Source organism: Ctenopharyngodon idella, chromosome 8, assembly GCF_019924925.1.
Source record: "Ctenopharyngodon idella isolate HZGC_01 chromosome 8, HZGC01, whole genome shotgun sequence".
Taxonomy (NCBI): Eukaryota; Metazoa; Chordata; class Actinopteri; order Cypriniformes; family Xenocyprididae; genus Ctenopharyngodon; species Ctenopharyngodon idella.
This window is the reverse complement of record NC_067227.1, coordinates 7,637,305-7,650,490: the sequence shown is the minus strand read 5'-3', so window position 1 is coordinate 7,650,490 and position 13,186 is coordinate 7,637,305. Positions and strand designations below refer to the sequence as shown.

The 13,186-nt window shown below is 36.9% G+C and overlaps 1 protein-coding gene across 1 annotated transcript; it reads right to left on the bottom strand.

Moving 5' to 3' along the window:
• Positions 1 to 7,799: 7,799 nt before the first annotated feature.
• On the bottom strand, positions 7,800 to 10,349 carry foxb2 (forkhead box B2). The gene has a single exon (XM_051903308.1). It carries the CDS (start codon positions 9,592 to 9,594, stop codon positions 8,638 to 8,640), a length of 957 nt encoding a protein of 318 aa, XP_051759268.1. The 5' UTR covers positions 9,595 to 10,349; the 3' UTR covers positions 7,800 to 8,637.
• Between the last annotated feature and the right edge of the window lie 2,837 nt (positions 10,350 to 13,186).

Below are 13,186 nucleotides of genomic sequence, written 5' to 3'. Positions count from 1 at the left end.
GTTTGCCTAATTGAGATAATCATTAAAAAGGTGTACAGTGTATGAACTTTCTCTTCCTCTCTCACACACAAACATGCACGTTGCATGAGTGCACATGCTGTAAGGCCAGTGTTAAGCAGATAGAAAGAGAGTCCTAATTAGTCCAATAAAAACCCAAGTGCCTGCTCTAATAGAAAGATAAATGTGCAGGGAGGCAGCGCAGGACCTTTCCTTTAACTGCTGTCAACAGCCAATTAACTCTAAATGAGCAGTGTGTGCATCTCTGAACACTCATCAGACACCGGCTTAAAAAATGAGACTGCACGCATGGACACACACACACATACACACGTTCACTTAGCTATCTAAATGGGGACATTACACAGACTTTTATTGGTTTATATAAACAGCTAGCTAGTTATATCGTTAAGTACTGTAACCTAACCCTAACCTTAACAAAAAAAAACATTTTGTATTTTTACAAATAAAGAAAAAAAATATTTAGGGGGAGACCGAGGAGTGTTGTAACACAGGGTTAGATGTAACACTCTAAGTTTGACATGTCAGAAAAGAGCTGTGGACCAATACCATCCACTCCCATCTTCTTTTTGAGCTCACAGGAGAAGTGGCATGTGACTGTGAGCAAATTTGTAGATTTTATGACCAAAAAGACTTATTTTCAGATAAGAAAGTAAAATTATCAAGATTATTTTTTGCCAGGCAATCACTGAATTGTATATACAATTATTTAACTTACATGACCTGAAGTAGCTGTTTCTCTAGTTTAATTTTATGCTTTGAATTTATGCTAACTTCAAACCCACATGCTATGTTTGAACAGTTAGCTATGTTATGGCTGTTTGGGGTGAGGATAGTTGTAACAGTTTATTAAAAATGTTTCAACCAACCCCTATGATGATTCCAATGAGTCCAGTTATCAATCAGATCCTCTGTTGAGGCAAAGTCATGTGAGTTTTTTGTTGCGTATCAAGGGATTTATTCAGTAAATTTGTTTCCATCGTAGTTTATGCGCATGTCTTCTTACCAGATAAAAATATATCTGCCTCAATTAAACGCACAAGTTTTTTGTGCACAATATTAGACTTTATGCGCATCTTGATGTTTCCGTCCAGCGTTTTTTATGCAATATCCCAATATTCACATAAAAATAGTTGGATTTTGGAAACATAGCTAGTGACTGAACCTTTATGTGACAGGAATACAGTACACTCACAAACAAGTGCAGCAATTGTTTTGCAGTATATTTAAAGTTCTAAAAAATACAATATAATATTTTTTTGTCAATTTAAATTGTTCACGTTAACTTTTTTTTCTTTGTTCTTAAATTATGTTTATGCAAAAATTGGATAGTGTGGGTGTTACTTCAGCAAATTATCTCTTAGTGTTACATCTATCCCCATTCCCCAGCTAGTGTTACAACTCACCCCAGTAGTGTAGATTGTAACAACGGAACTTTTTGTATTTGACATTGACTCACATAATCTGTGATTGTGTAGTACATGCGTAAGTGAGTTATATTTGTAGCAGACAAATGTGGCTACCATGTATCAACATTTGAGACATCTAGCACAAATAACCACTGAGTTACTGATGCTCAAACAAAAAGTGTTACAACTATCCCCCGTTTCCCCCTACTTAATTTTTTATCCCCAAAAGGAGGTTTTGTCAGGTTTAACTTATGGTTACAAATGCCATATCACCAAATATGGCTAAACACACACTTGTACATTTCATTAAACTTGAAGACCACACTGCAACCAGTCAAGGGAGATTGGGGCAAGTTGTCACAGGGGTTATAATCTCAGGAACTGAGGTTTTGAGAAAAAAGTCAAATTCTTTTTTAAATGTACTGTATGTTTTCTAGCAGTTTTTGTATTGTTTTCAAACATCTAGTTCAAAGTAATTTTTTTTTTTTTTTTTTTTTTTGTAAACAACTAAAATTTTAACATCATATTGCTGTAGCTGTTGATTAATCAAAACAATAAAACCACACTGGCACATTCAAGCAAAGTCTGTGAAAATTTGAAGGCAGTGCTGAAAATTGAATTGTGCTTATTAAGGATATTTTTTATAAATGTCAGGCCTGGCATGTTTTACATGTTATAGATTTATTATTAATATATCATTTTACAATTCAGCTTATTGACTACAATAGTTGTTTTATATATATATATATATATATATATATATATTAACAATAACAATATATATTAACAATAACAATAACACTATTATTTCTTATTTATTTTCACACCCGTGCCGTTGAACTGTTGTATATGAGCAATATCACACGAGTAGCTGATATACACTATTTACACGAGCGTGTAAATAAATAAGAAATAATAGTGTCTTTAAAACCCTCTTTTGTGCAGCACTACTTCCTTCCGCCACGGATTCAATTGCAATTGCTATGCTATAAAGGATGTAAGTTAAATATATCCTTAATATTAAATTATTAAATTATGAAATTTAACATAGCACAATTCAATTTGCTCTGGAACAAGTAATAGATTAATAAGACCAAAGATTGCCATTTTATGTACCCAAAATGAATTATATCTCATGTTTAAGACACAGCGGCAAATCCCTGAAGCACTGGCCGAGATGAAGCTGTTCTCGGCGGTTACAAGACCCCTGAACAGCCACTGACGGCCTGGAGCTCGCACCTCCAAAAACGTCTAAACAAACTGTAAAATAGACGCTATGATTAAATATGAGTCACATATTTCAGGTCTAAACAACTACATTCTTGCCTAAAAAAACTCTTAAAACTACAGTTCATGGTACAAGTGTAGCATTCGCAAATATATGGTGGATTTGCTCGGCCACCATGACAGTCGCTTCAAGCGGAGTGATACAAACAGTGAAAAGGTAAGAGTGCTGTTATCGCACAGCTATCAGCCAATCAGATTCGAGAACTAGAAAGAACTGTTGTGTGTGTGTATATATATATATATATATATATATATATATATATATATATATTTGCTGCTTCATTAATTGTTTTGTGTGTCATAATAGATTTTCAAATATTACTTAATACTTAAAGGCCTTTTATAGGCTGTTTAATGGCAGGTTCCAGTGTGACAACTTACCCCAAATGCTGTGGGGCAAAAAAAAAAAAAAAAAAGTGTTTTCAGAGAACTGTATCTTTTATGTGTTTATACAGAATTAAAATAATAATAATAATAACTTAATTAAATAATTAAAAAATAAATAATAATAATTTAAAAATTAAAAAAAAAATTACTAAAATATATGCAAAAATTACTAAAAAATATCTCCCCTATACATTTTTTTAGGACAGCTGAAAGTTATGAAAACTTAAAAACTTTCAGAACTTCATAAAGGTCTTAAAAACACTGACACTGTGCCTTCAGAATTCATGGAAGTAATCAGATGAAGTAGTCAAGCACCAGACAATCTGCTATATTGAGCACCATTAACACAGGACTTGGCTGCATCTAACAATCCTTGTTAAAAGGACAACCTCCAACCATTTCAATTAGCCCAGAGGGCAGTCCGAACGTGGCTGTCTTTTCTTAGTGAATCACTGAGAAAGAGAGAAAGAGAGAGATTTAGTGATCGGCACTACAGCTCTGGTGACCTCTACTCATCTTTTGTTAATGCATGGCAGATGAGCTTTTTATTATGAGTCGGTGACTTATGGCTCGAGGTGTGTTGAAGGGGAAAGGCAGAAGGCACATGCCAAGTAATGAAGCTCAGCCCTGAAAGAACAAATCAATGTGCTTTCACTGAACTCCAGCACCTGAGAGCTGCCATACATGAATTAAAATCTGCAGAACAAGAAACTACTATAAAGTCCTTTAAGATCACTTCCAGATACTTGAAGAACTCCGTTTTAATTAGTCTACCAACAATCTCCAACATTCATGCATCTCAGTAGAATTCTGTCATTTCTGTCATTGTTTCTGAATCTGAACAAGTGTCATTTCCACTTTGTCATTATAGTCAACATGTTGTTTGCATCCAAGCACTTTTGTTAAAACTAAATTAGTGGTTAAATTGTTGATTGCAGTAAATTATGCCTCGAACTATAAGAGACAGTTAAAATTGGAGGAAAAAAAACATAAATACTTAAAATAAAGGATGAAGACATAGTAAAAAGTTTCCAAGAAGGTCAGTATACAACACTATCTCACGACTAATTTGTAGGAATTCGTACGACCTCACTAGTACGAATTCATATGATTTGTCTAAACCCCTGTGACGGGTAGGTTTAGGGGAGGGGTTAGGGGTAGGTCATTCGTACGAATTAGCCACCTCATAAAATACGTACGAATTGCCGTGAAATCAGGTTGAAATATAATAAAAGTAAAAATGTTAAAATTTGTCAAATTTAGCAAAAAATATAACCCCTTGAAAAATGCACTAGTACAAAATGATGAAGCAAATATAATTAAAAAGTGTGGTATAATTTTTTAATGTTTTTGAAAGAAACTTCCAGTTTTTTTTTTTTTTTTTTTTTTTTTTAAACTTATTTTTTCGTGTTTATGCGAAGGTTAGAAAAAACATTAAGGGAACAGTCCATTTTATCATCTTACAAACATTATGGGAACATAACTTTTTGAATGCTGAACGTTTTGAAACAAGTACATTCAATAACATAACATAACATTTTGAAAACATTATTAAATACTGTGAACAAACATTCCATTAACGATACTGGAAGAACATTTGTTCATAACTTTGAGAGAACCTTGCCAGAAAATTAGCCAAAGTTCTGAGAATGTTTCCTGTTAGCTGGTATTACTCATAACATCATAAATGTCTTTACCAGTGTACTAGTAATGTGTTAAAAGTAACATGTTACAATATTGCGTTACTCCCTGAAAAAGTAACTAATTGCATTACTTTTATGGAAAGTAATCCATTACGTTACTTTTGGGTAACTTTTTCTCACCTGGGCTGGACTTGCTTCAACTTTTGGCAAATCTAAAGGCCCTTTCACAACAAAAGTGAAATAAATACCCTCAGGCTGAGGGAAGTGCAAATTCACACCTGTACAGTACAGGTGCAGTTCAAACAAACCTTTCAGCTGTGCTGCCATTCTGGACTACAGAAGAATAGCAGGATAAGAAAGTTCAACACTCTTACTTCAGCAATGAAAACAAATAAATGAAACACAAATGTGATGGTTATCTAAAGTAATTTTTGCTTATTTGTGTGGTTGAATTGGAGCATCGAAGGTCAGCAGCAGTGACAATGGTTAATAAAGTGAGATGAAATACATAAAGTATATTTATACTGAATCAGTTTTTATGCAAGTAAGATGAGTAAATGCATGTTCACATTAGTCTAGAACTACAATAACCATCATGTTTACACAGCGCACACTACCACCTCTGCACCATTACTCTCAATTTCTCTCAACATGGGGAAAAGAGAGCTGTCAGGCAGTCAATAAATGGGAAAACAAAATAACTTGCATTACTTATTTGAAAAAGTAACTCAGATATTTTGTTGGAAACATAAAAGTAATGTGTTACTTTACTTGTTACTTGTAAAAAGTAATCTGTTTACGAAACTCGCATTACTTGTAATGTGTTACCCCCAACACTGGAAAAGTAAATTTAATGGTTTGTGAGTTTGCTGTTGTTGAGCGAGTACGTTCTCCATCACTGTATCTAAATATGAACAAACAGCTACTTGACAGTAAAAAAAAAATAATAATCCCCTGATATAAATATTTCAAGAGACAGACAGATTAAACACTGAATCTATCAGTTCAATTATGTGTTATGAGGAATTAACACAATATATCAATTATAATATTACCAATCCACACTTGATTTGCGGCCACAATTCAAGCATTTATAAAGAATTATACAGTTTTACTAAGTTGCTGTGCCGGGGCTCATGGTGGCGAGGAGCTTCATGAATTAAACGGTTCATTATGAAGGCGAGGTCTTTGCAGTCATTAAGACGGGCATGAATGTGTCACCTCCACCCCTGTTGAAGTCAGAGTAATTAACAATAATACCTCATATCAAATTCTGCCCCTCAACAAGCCGCAGACCAGCAACTTCACGATGACCTCATTCCTATTCATCATACTTTCCAGATAATCCATATTTAAAAGACTTACGAATTGAAAAAAAATCAGCATATCTATAAAAGAAATGAATAAGAAATGGTCACATATTTGCTTTTAACGGGAGGTTTTTCTTGTGCACTGTATCATTTGGCGTATGTTACATTTTCAACAGGCGCTTACATATGCAAAATGTCACATTTTGTTTGAAATTTACACTGTAGCTGCTTATGGTAAAAGACAAATTTTATGTCTTTTAAGATGCCAAGAAATTCAGATCACTACTGTCAGACAGTAATGAATCCAGAGAGTAATGAAGAGAAGAGGAAAGCATGAGCGCAAGAAAGAGAGACAGATCATTTTCATTGACTAGATATGATGTGGGTGTAGTTTTCACATCAGCCAGCCACTTGTGCATCTTATTTGTTCAGAGGGCAGGTTCGGCTCACTCCTGGTGTGAGCGTGTGCTGCAGCGCGCGTATGAAGATGTATAAAAGAGCCTTTGCCATGCTAAACAGTGACACTCTAAATGGCCTCCCAACTGGCAGCTTTTGTGTTGTGAAGAGGACCAGCTTCTCAACTTCAAAGGTGAAATTTATGTCAAGACGGGGAGGACAAAACAACTTTATCAAACGGCTGCTTTTGAAGTCATGCGGCCGTCTCCTCTGGCGCTTTATGTGAAGCACAGCATCCTAGACACACACACACGCATAGAATAACCTTTCGGCAAAGAAAATCTATGGTCATCCCAATTCATGTAGTGGTCAGTGAATCAATGTTATTTAGATGAAATCAAAATGGAATATTAAGAAAGAATCAATTCTATCAGGCAATCAAAAAACAGGCCATCAGGTTGAATTTGTGCTTGTAGCTACACAAAACCAATGTATGCTTCTTGAAAGTTCATGTGGCTAATTTGATTTTTGTTCTCTAAAATTCTCCAGCCCATACATATTAATTTTAGTTTCATGTTTGATACTTTAAATACAAGATATATTGCCCTGAACATTTTTATGTGTGGAAAACAGTCCAAATCTCCATATGCAAGAACATTTCTGAATTCTGTCAGGTTAAGTTTTCTTCATCACCACTACTTGTGGAGCTCCTGAAATATATACCTGGCCATATTAGAAAGTGCCATAAAAAAAAATGATCTCGGAAACTGAATTGACTTCGAGAAGATCAGACATGTGTGCACAGCACTAAACTTATAAAGCAACATTTAACATCAGGATGGATTATTAGGTAAATGCTCCTCTGCTGGACGGCGCCATGTTTTCTGTAGTTTGGCAAACAGACTCAGTCTTTCGTCTCTATGCCTTGGAGCAACAATTGTCTTAATGTTCGAAAATAGCGAGGAAGCGAATCCATTACTATTAAGCTATTTATGCTCGTGGATGTTCAGCCACTGTCTGTCAGGGTTCACCGTTCAAAATGTGGATTTGGTGAAAGAATTCACAAAGTGGAAGACAATATTGTAAATATTGTGAGAGCACAAAATAAATATACTAAATAACATAAAAATGATTTCCTATTCATCAAAAATTCTGTTTTGTATTAAACAAAATAAATTTACAGATACATTAACTCCTTCATTTAAGTATATTTTAAAGCATTTTATCTTATTAGCTACTACCTATAATTTTACACATATGTATGCATAGTATATATGCTTTTAATTTTACATATATAAGAGTAAATATATATAAATATACTGTACATATAAGAGTAAATACAGCTTGGAGAACTAACAGATGAAACAAATGAGAAAAAGTCAGGAAAAAAAGACATTCCACTGCACAGAAACTGGATTGAAGTGTGTGATTTTACTCTAAAAATACTTCATTTACAAATCTTATACAATTATACTGCTTTTTTGAAACTCACATGCCACCTTAAAACAGCACACTTAAACCAAACCTGCTTTTGTTCACTATAATTGTCTATTTGATTGTTTAATCTTCATAAAATATTTAGATGTTGTGTTAGTAAATACCACGAGTGCAATTCAAATGCTAAAACTGATGATATTCTACATATATTTACATGTATAACATTTATGATAATATATAAGAACATTTTAACATAAATGTATTTTCTATTTTACACAAATACAATAATTTAGCAAAATTCACTTTGGGTTATTTCATGACTCTCTCTCTCAGACACACAGAAATCCTCTTCACTGTTTAAACAGTGGCATACAAGCATGCAAGTCATAGTTTTACATTTTTTAATTCTTTTTACAGTCTGTGTAGCTTTCATGTTAATAAGGCTTAACTTTAAAGTGTTTAAAAAATGTACATCAGATACATGTTTTTTCTTATACCAGTCCTTTGTACAGTACACAGTTTTTAAAAGAAGTTAAAACCTATACCTCATTAACCAAAGCAGAAAAGCACAGAGCCAAATATGACAACCTGCATTCTGCATAATATAAACTAGCCTCACAAAAAAGCTTCTTTAACAGTTCTTAAAGGACAGTACAGATCTTCTGGAAAAGGCTGGCATCTCAAATCAGTCCACAGCCATCCCCAAAACATGCTCTACGTACCCTCGTGTCTGAATCTTCAGTTTTTGGCTCAAGACTGCAGGAGAGCAGGATGGAGAGACCCGCTTTTTTCCTCAACAAGAGCTGTTGCGTCTCTCTCCATCAGTGCTGTGGTTCTCGGGCACAGCTGCGTTACTCCCGGCGTCATGCCAGTCAGGGAGGGGACTGTGCCCAGGGTTGGTGTGGGTTTGATGGGCACGGGCACGGCGGGCATGCTCTGGGTTCCCGGGTGATGATGGTACAGCCCCTTCACCGCCACACTGAACGGTGGGTAGTCTGACGACACCGGCTCGGACAGCATGCCAACGTGTGGCCACACGGAGTTGACCATGCCGCCCAGCTGAGCGGGCACAGGATAGCCGAGGTGATGCATGACCGACGCAATGGGCAAACCGCTGGCCATCACTCCTTTATAGTCTCTGCCAATCAGGCTCTCAATGGCGAACGGGTGCTTGAAGCTGCCACCCTGCCCGCCACCGAGCGTGTAGCTCTGGAAGTGCGAGAGGCGGCCCATGGTGCCCAGGTACTCCGGATGTCCCACACCCAGCTTGCCCGAATGGTGGTGGGATTGATGCAAGGAGTGCTGGGCATGGTGGTGAGAGTGGTAGGAGTGCAGCACGGGGCCACTCTTGCAAGCCGAATGCTCCACCCGCAGGAGCTTGAAACGCTTGCGGCGGCGGAGGAAGCTGCCGTTCTCAAACATGTCTCCACAGTCCGGATGCAAGGCCCAGAAGCTGCCCTTGCCCGGTTGGTCGGGGCGCCGGGGGATCTTGATGAAGCAGTCGTTGAAGGAAAGGTTGTGCCGGAGTGAGTTTTGCCAGCGCTGAGTGTTCTCGCGGTAATACGGGAAACGGTCCATGATGAATTTGTAGATGTCGCTGAGGGGGAGCATCTTCTCAGAAGAGCTCTGGATGGCCATGGCAGTCAGAGAGATGTACGAGTACGGAGGCTTCTGGTCACTGTAGGAGTTTTTGCCTGGCCGAGGCATGGCGTTTTAAATTCTTTGCAGTATCAGTCAGAAGCAAGCCAGCATATCGTCCATTTAAATAAAAAAAATCATTCAGCGTACTATATAGCCTTGCTTTGATTTACTTCATCTGTTTGTTTTGTATGTTTACATATGCTTTATAGTCATAGAAACAGCTCACAAAGTCAAAATCCACAGGATTAAGGCAAAGTCAAAGTATGTCAAAGAAAACGGGACCGTTTGAAAGTTACCTCTCTAATGATACTCCTCACACGCGCGCGCGACACCTGCGTCCTCTCAGAGCGCGAGAAGTTCTCCCGGAGGATGCGCGCGCTCGGCTTTGACTCACAGAAGATCCGGCGACGCTTTTGTAAGAATGGCAGAGGTCCAGACCCCCCGCTAGTTGCGTTTTATTATGATGACACTGACTTTAGGACGAATAAGGGGTAAATAGGGGGAGGGTCTGACTTCATATGCGTTTAGTCCTACTCATCTGTACCAATCAGAGGCAAAGAGCAGCGCGCTCACTAATGAGTCTGATAATGATAACACACACTGCAAGACTAATGATGTGAATGTGAAATATACATATACTGTTTATGGAGAGTTATTAGAATTATTTTAAACGTCTCGAATTCTGGATAATCAAACTTTTTTTTTTTTTTTTTTGAAGTTTAGACTTACTTAAACAAGAATAGCCTCAAGTATACTTAATATTTATCGTGTAGGCTATTTACTGTGTTTTCATTTTCTCTGTCAATGCACTGTAAAACTGTTTTCAATGTAAAATTCATCTTAAAATATAAAGCTAATTTCAACGTAAAAAAAAAAGAAGTAAAAAGTGTATAAAGTATAAATATTATGAACAAATAGACATTTTATTTCCTGTGCAAACCATCACATGTATGTATATTATAAATATAATAATTATAAAAATTTCTTCTTTTTTCAGTTATGTACATTAAAGTGTTTTATTTAGCATTTTATGCTGTTTAGTTATTGTACAGCATTATTTTAATGTATGTGAACCCCAATGTTGATTTGTGTTTTTGTGAATAAGTCTCATTACACCAGTTGCTGATAAACTTTAAGTCATGGACCTCCATTATACCACCTGTGTTATTATTACAGTATATAAAGATTATGAACTATAAAATATTGTCACAAAAATCCCTGTTATATATGAGATATAAACTATTTACAATGGGTTTCTCATTACTATCTGTTCTAAAGATGTTTTAACATAAAAAAGAACCAGGCAACAGGGACGAACATGCTCCTTTAGAAAGCTCCTTTTTTTCCACACTCTTTCTCCAGCATATCTTATAATGGCACAAACTTCCGTTTTTTTAAGTTTATTCTATTTAAATTATCTAATATTAATTGTAAGTTGAAATAGCATTTATATTCTTATGATATTCATAATATTAATATACAGATTATATGAGCAGCTTCAGAAAGAAATGAGATAAGATGTGATTTTTTTGTTCATTTGACTATTGGTTTGTTGAACCACAAAACTGTCCGGCAGGCAACTTTTAAAGTCTTTCAACTGACACAGCTCTGTATAACTACCTCTTGATTTTTTTTTTTTTTTTTTTTTTTGCTCACAGGCAAACTTTATGGATGTGTTTAGTATAGTTTTGGCCTTTGCTCACTCTTGAAGCTACAAATGAAGTGTTAAAAATAATAACTTCATTGTTTGTCAGAACATAATTTGGGGTTCAATCAAGGTTGGTCCTGTGAAAGGTGGATAGAGATAGCAGAGAGAGAAAGGGAAAACAACAGGACAACCACATACTCAGAAAATGAAAAAAAAAAAAAAAATCTATCCATATTTTTTTCTATCCCTCCCCCCCCTGAACATGATCCATCATAAACTGTATAATATGTAACCTTGTCATAACTTGACACCAGTATAAGCACATCACTTTCATAATTATATACTATTTCACAACTCCTTTCTCTTGAGTAATTTCAAGTAAAAATCAATTCGTTCAAAAGCTGAAAGCGCACACGTTTGCACGCACCAAGCGCGCGCCAGTTTTTCACCGGGCTGAGCGGAGTCAGAATCAACCTGTCAAGCTGTTTGCACTTTGCTCGTATTTCACAAGGATAAACACTTCCCCACAACCCCCGAGAACAGGTACTCCGGTAAACAGAATAACAAAAGCGCCGCCGCTCTTGTGCGGCCAGGTGTCACGGCACGGTCCCACCAGGCGCCTTCTTACACGGGTTCCCGGCGGGTCGCGAATACATTACATTAATTAAGCCTTCAGTGATTTACCTTCCTGAGAGAGATGTCCAACAATATAATTAAAGGCGTAGTGGTTATATTAGCGATGAATATTCAAAACCGTGTCAATTAATTAGCCAACAGATCTTTCTCATTTTGTTCCTGAAGAGCTCCGGTGTTTCTCTAGTTTAAAGGGTCACCGGCGAACGAGTCGCATGCATATTTCACACACGGCGACACCCAGCGCCATTATCTCCTGGGCTTAATGTCTTTTGAAATGCAACTTTAGCTCCGGACCGCTGACGAATAACGTGTGTTTAGAAGCGCCTTTGACACGCGAATCATGTGGAGCACTTGGCACCGGAAGGCCCCTGCGAGGCTGAGGCGGGAGCGCGCGTGTTCCTCCTCACCGTGTTGTTTAGATCAATATTAAACCTGCTCCCACAAAGCGCGGTGTTAAGTAGACAACACGCTGATATGCATAAGAAATTAATTAGACGGTTTTCGCTGCATTCAACTCCTGGACAAATAACAACTTGTAAAGTGCACCTTCTGGGCATATTGAACATATGCTAGAATTAGCCTTAATTGACTAATTACATAAATTACTCATTAATTTTACAGCACATCAATTATAAAAGATATATCAATTAATTTTGCATAAATTAAGGACTGAACGTGGCAAAAACGGAGACGGGGAGATGAGCGCGCGAGGAGGGGGTCGGCTCTGGGCCGCGAGGCGAGGGTGGGGGGGTTCGTCTGTTTGTTCCAAGATGCTAATAATTATTTTTTCAGCTCTGGGCGAGAGATTCTGACTCTTGTCGTACAATAGGAAATGGAGAAAACCGCAATCACGGTAGTAATAATAATAATGTTAAAGACCCCTTACTAAGTGAGCATAGTAGCGTTGCCGCAAGGACGAAGCATTTAAATCAATTAGAGTGGTCCTATTGGGAAATGAGACTTTGGCACCAGCAAGAGGACTTCATGGCCACCGAATGATTTATTGATGCCGATTAACATACGATCGCTTTAAGTGTGACGAGGTAGTCCTTCCATAAGTTTAGGTGATCAGTTTAATGCCTTCATTTTAAGATGGCGCTGCATTTCAAAGTTTATAAATTCTAGATCAATTGCATCAGGGCATATGCTGAGTGCTCAAAGTAAAAGTTATATGTGAAACGCTATAAGAGATATTTCAAGGATCAACCCTAAAGCAAAGTTGCTTTATCTGTCCATAAACTCAGTCACTTCGACGATATCTTCAAGATGGCGCACTTGAAGTAGATTTATATAATTGTCCTTCCTTCCCATTGCCTCTGGTCTATATATTTATAACAGACAAACTCATTCATCTTCCTACCTGCAGATCAGGCC

Coding starts and splice junctions, on each gene's coding strand:
- foxb2 (XM_051903308.1), bottom strand. CDS start 9,594: ATGCCTCGGCCAGGCAAAAACTCCTACAGTGACCAGAAGCCTCCGTAC.